This window comes from Myotis lucifugus, unplaced genomic scaffold (genome assembly GCF_000147115.1).
Source record: "Myotis lucifugus unplaced genomic scaffold, Myoluc2.0 scaffold_35, whole genome shotgun sequence".
Classification (NCBI taxonomy): domain Eukaryota; kingdom Metazoa; phylum Chordata; class Mammalia; order Chiroptera; family Vespertilionidae; genus Myotis; species Myotis lucifugus.
In genome coordinates, this window is record NW_005871083.1 from 1,921,507 (window position 1) to 1,926,173 (window position 4,667).

The 4,667-nt window shown below is 53.3% G+C and overlaps 2 protein-coding genes and 1 long non-coding RNA gene across 3 annotated transcripts in view; 2 read left to right on the forward strand and 1 right to left on the reverse strand.

Moving 5' to 3' along the window:
* TAF1C (TATA-box binding protein associated factor, RNA polymerase I subunit C) overlaps positions 1 to 747 on the forward strand; it is a 9,637-nt gene extending 8,890 nt beyond the window's left edge. The window contains exon 16 of the mRNA XM_014454305.2: positions 1 to 747. This exon is cut by the window's left edge and continues 45 nt beyond it. Coding sequence (XP_014309791.1) covers positions 1 to 202 — 202 coding nt within the window. The 3' untranslated portion in view covers positions 203 to 747.
* A 496-nt stretch (positions 748 to 1,243) lies between these two features.
* DNAAF1 (dynein axonemal assembly factor 1) overlaps positions 1,244 to 4,667 on the reverse strand; it is a 23,497-nt gene continuing 20,073 nt past the window's right edge. The window contains exons 10-12 of the mRNA XM_006087025.3: positions 3,546 to 3,602; positions 2,255 to 2,623; positions 1,244 to 1,615 (exon numbers count right to left, since the gene is read on the reverse strand). Of these exons, the coding sequence (XP_006087087.1) occupies positions 1,532 to 1,615; positions 2,255 to 2,623; positions 3,546 to 3,602 (510 nt within the window). The 3' untranslated portion in view covers positions 1,244 to 1,531. The remainder of the gene's footprint in view (positions 1,616 to 2,254; positions 2,624 to 3,545; positions 3,603 to 4,667) is intronic.
* LOC111825634 overlaps positions 2,139 to 4,667 on the forward strand; it is a 3,381-nt gene continuing 852 nt past the window's right edge. The window contains exons 1-2 of the long non-coding RNA XR_002828816.1: positions 2,139 to 2,280; positions 4,058 to 4,128. This is a non-coding gene — a long non-coding RNA (uncharacterized LOC111825634). The remainder of the gene's footprint in view (positions 2,281 to 4,057; positions 4,129 to 4,667) is intronic.

A 4,667-nucleotide genomic window follows, 5' to 3' on the forward strand; every position in this document is an offset into this window, starting at 1 on the left:
CTCCAGTACCCGGGCCACCCCCTCCAGACAGCGGACCCTCCGGGACTGCACAGCTGAGCTGCCACCCCACAGGGACACCCCGGAAGGTGCCACTGCGCCCTCCTCCCAGACCTCCAGCATCTGGGCCACCCCCTCCAGGCAGCAGGTGCGCGTCCTCTCTGGCTCTCAGCCACACCGGAAGAAGCCGCGCATGGGCTTCTGAGGGCCCGGGAAGCTGCTCCCCCACCTCTGGGGAGCCCCTGGTCCCGGACCAGCTGTGCCTTCTGTGGCTGGAACTTAGGGAGTGGAGAGGGAACAGTCTCAGGGTACAGACCTGCTTCCTGAGGGCCACTGTGATGGGAGGCGTCCAAACGTGATTTGGAGCCAAGTAGGAGGAATAGGAACAACAAAACTATAGTTTCTCCTTTTCCTGAAGATACTTCCAGAGGCGGGTTGACGGCCCCAGCGGTCCTGTCCTGAGGGTCTATCGTCAGGAGGCAGCACTGTGCTTGACGAGGGGGCTCTAGTCAGGCCCTTGGCTCCGCCTCATGCAGGCTGTGTCCCCTGTGTCCCCTAGTCAGCTCCTCGCCGTGGTCGGGACAGTGAAACGAGACACTGAGGAGCTGCTGGTGCCTGGTGGTCGGTGGGTGTGGGCAGCTGCTGTGGGCTCGGTTGTGTGTGGTACAGTTTCTCCCAGGAGCTGATGTTTTGTAGAGGGAGACACTTTGGACCCATCTTTAGGGATTGAATAAATTTGTCACCTGAGCATGGTTTTGAATGATAGTTTCTAGGACTTGGAGGTATTCACTTACGTTGCTTTTTTAAAAATATATATTTTATTGATTTTTTACAGAAAGGAAGGGAGAGGGATAGAGAGTTAGAAACATTGATGAGAAAAACATTGATCAGCTGCCTCCTGCACACCTACTGGGTATGTGCCCACAACCAAGGTACATGCCCTTGACCAGAATCGAACCTGGGACCTTTCAGTCGGCAGGCGGATGCTCTCTCCACTGAGCCAAACCGGTTAGGGCACTTACGTTGCTTTTGATGTCTAATGCATAAAGTTCATTCCCCCAAAGCTCTGTAGCTGGTGGGAGATGGTGCTGTCCGGTGAGGAAAACACCCACCTGAAGCTGCACAGGACGCCGGATCTGCTCCAGATCAATCACACATGGAGAGAGGAATGGCCTTATCTCAGGGTGTCTGATGAAATGGCTCACGTGACTCACGCAGATATTAAATAATTTGACAACACATTACCTCACGGGAATACTCAAATGTTTATAATGTTCAAATGAGACACTGACGGTTGTACAATTTATACCACAAGTAACGGGGGGAATGGGTTGTGCTTTGAGAACAAGGAACAGTGCTGCCCGACACTGCAGGGGGAGAGCATGGGAGGGATGAGCCGTGCGACAGGACACGCCGCAGCCCAGGCCCCAGAGCACTTTCAGGAATTGGAGAAGGAAGGGAGCCCGGCCCAGGGGGTGACCTGCACCTCGCTGCTGGCTCCGTTAGTGCAAGGGCAGAGGGGCCGCCTGGGGGTTCAGTCCAAGCCAAATTCAATGTCTTCCAGGTCTGCCCCCACCTCGGGCACTGCGGGATCCTCAGGCACTGTGGGCTCCTCAGGCTGCGTCTCAGACTGCTCCTAAGAGGAAAGGTGGCTCAGTGTTCCTGGGAAAGGACATATGGCCACCCCCTCATTTTTCCCACAGGCAGGCTTAGAGCCAGCCACTCAAGCAGGCGTCCCGAGAGAAACCTGGCCCCTGAGAGTGTCGAGGAAGGGCAGGAATTGTCTAGGTTTGTGTTCCCACTGCAGTTGCTGAATACATATCCACCAGTTTGCTTGTGATCAGTAAGCACTGGCCAGCACCCCCACAACTGCATCTCCCTGGTCACAGGCTCGGGCCCCATCACCAGGCCAGGCTAATACGTCAGATTGTGGCTTCATCTGTCCCACCCAGCCAGCTGCTCACCACTGTCCCTGCCTGGACAACCTCCCCGCCCAGCACTGTCTCACCCGTCCTGCCCGATTCTGGGCCTTCACCGTGGAGGGGCCACAGGCCTGCATCCCCACACTCCCAGCTGTGGTGTCACACCTTCCCTTAGAAGCCTTGGTCTGGAAAGGCTGAGGATTGGGATGGTGAGGAAAGGGGTGAAAACAGGCTCCCCAGCCCCATCGACACCTGCTGAACCTGACTGCCAAGATCTGCATGCCCCTAAGAAGCCCGGAGATGCCACCCGCCTGGGAATGCCTTGAGAGTAGGGCAGCATTACCTGGAGGAGAGGCCGAAGGTAGGTCATCGTACCCGTCACTGGAAGGGGGTGGTGGGGCGTCCCCTTTGCAGGTTGGGGGTGTCGGTGGTTGGTCCGAAGGCTCGTCGTCGTCGAGCTCCTGAATCAGCGGGCGTGGGCACGTGGTGTCCCCACTTTGGGTCTCCAAGTCCCTCTCTGCTGCTTCTTTAAATATGTGCGTATAGGGCGCCTCAGCCTTCCTGGCGGTGTCCTTGGAGATTGCGAATATGTTGGAAAGGGTGTGTGTGGACGTGCTCTCCAGCACCGGGAGTGAGGTGTCGTCCAGCTCAGGATCACTGTCGTCACTCAAGCCCGAGATGGTTGTGATCTTTGGAAAGCACATCTGTTTTTTTAAAAAAGATGCCTTTGAACATTTCTGCTGTCACTGGAATCACTGTGAAATGCACAGAGCTAATTCCACTTTTATCCAGCACTAAATATTCGATTGCCACATACAGGAGAGGGCCACGGGAGCAGAGCCCTGCCCCTTGGAAAGTTGGGTCTCGGGGTGGACACCCTTAGCCAGCTATTTTGAGCCCCCAAGTCGTGGTGAGCTCTACAACCATGTCCACATTTCTTTCTCACCCTCTGGTGGGTCTCCACGCTGCCCATCTGTTCTGGCTACACCCACACCCTGCCGGGGCCCTGAATGGGCTCATCTCTGAGTCTTGGCCTCTGACACACCTAACCCGCCACCCGGACTTAGCCCCCTGGAGGTCAGGCCCCATGGGAACTGTGGTCCCGTGTCTGGTCCCTTCCTCAGTGACGAGGTCCTGCACAAATTCTGTCTTATCCTTCCTTTCCTCTCCTGTGGGCCTGGGTCTGGCACACACAGGCTCTCAGTAATGCTGGAGGGAGGAGGGTCAGGTCAGATTGGGCGATCACCCCATTGTGCCTCACACATTCCTCCTTCCCCCCTTCTCCTTTCCTACTCTCTCTGTATTGCTGTAGTCATGCTATATAAGATGGACATTTAAGTACATCAGAAAAGCAGAAAAATGTCAGGGAGTACATAGTTATTAAAGATCAGTAATAAAATATGTTTAAGAAAACCCCAGTGGTTAATCATAAAACCTTAAAGAAGGGGGGTGGGGGGCAACGGCCAAGAGCTGCATTTCCTTTTGAAAGGTGAAAATATAGCAGGTGTGCAATGATTTCAGCACAAAAAGCATCTTACTTTCGAATTAAAGTGATATGCTTTGTACATGGCAAGACTGGAAGGGAAAGTGGGCTTATGCTGATTTGGGGAAAACCTGTGTTATAACCTTGTCCTTGTCTTCCAAAGAGTCGCCTGTATCAGCATCTTCCAAGTCGGGTAGGTCCTGAAAGAGCAAATGAGCCCGTGTCACCAGGAGGGCACACACTCTGAACACTGGTAGGGGAGGCAGGTGCAGCCACACAGCGCAGTGAGCCTGGGTCGGGTGCAAGCAAAGCATGGAGGGGCAGTGGGGAATGACCAACCCCTCAGGCAGCCCCGTGCACACGCACAAAACACACACGTGTGGCTACTTCAAGTATTTGGACCTGATCAATGAATGCGATTTGCAAGGTGTGGCATGTTTGAAGAATTTCCACATCTTTCTTCATTTGGCTTTGTCATTAGGGATACAGCCAGGTCATCTGGGAGGACATGCTGGAGCCCAAACCAAGTGCACCTTCTATGTACAAATTAGCCTCAGGGCTCTGTGCTGTGAAATGAGTATATTTTGGACCTCCCCCAAACTAGAAGGGCTTTTGTGTTTGCTTTGTGTTGTGTTTGCGGTGTCTTTATCTCTAGCAACCGCTCCAGCATGTGAGGCAGGCAGCACCGTGTGTTACATTCCTGAACTCTGGAGCCAGACTGCCTGGGTTGGTATTCTCCTCTACTGTTGCCTAGCTGTGTAGCCATGGGCAGGATGCTTAACCTCTCTGTTCCTCAATTTCCTCATCTGAAAAATAGGGATGAGAATAGTACCTATCTCAGGGTTTTTGGAAGGGTAAAGCAATCAGTACAAGATGTATTTAGAACAGTGCCAGATAAATGGCAAGAACAATAAGTGTTAGCTATTAGTTGCCTTGTATACAGTTGGTTCTCACATGCTAGAGGTTAATCGCCCAGTTTTGTTTCTTTGTATACATAGGCCCAGAAAACTAGAAACCCACTCAGTTTGTCTTACTGAGCCACATGCAACTATGCAGTTAGAAATGAAACACAGTTTAGAAATATATCAAGAGAATGGGCAGGGGGCAAAGTTGTGGCCAGGGGTTTAAACGGAAGGAGCTCACTCGTGGGCAGAGAAGCAGGCTGTCCTTCTGAGTGAGCACCAGCTGCCCACTAAGTGTGAGGCTAAAGGCTCGAGAAATGCCTCCCACTGCTTGCCCCACCACACTCCCGTTCCTGGGCGGTG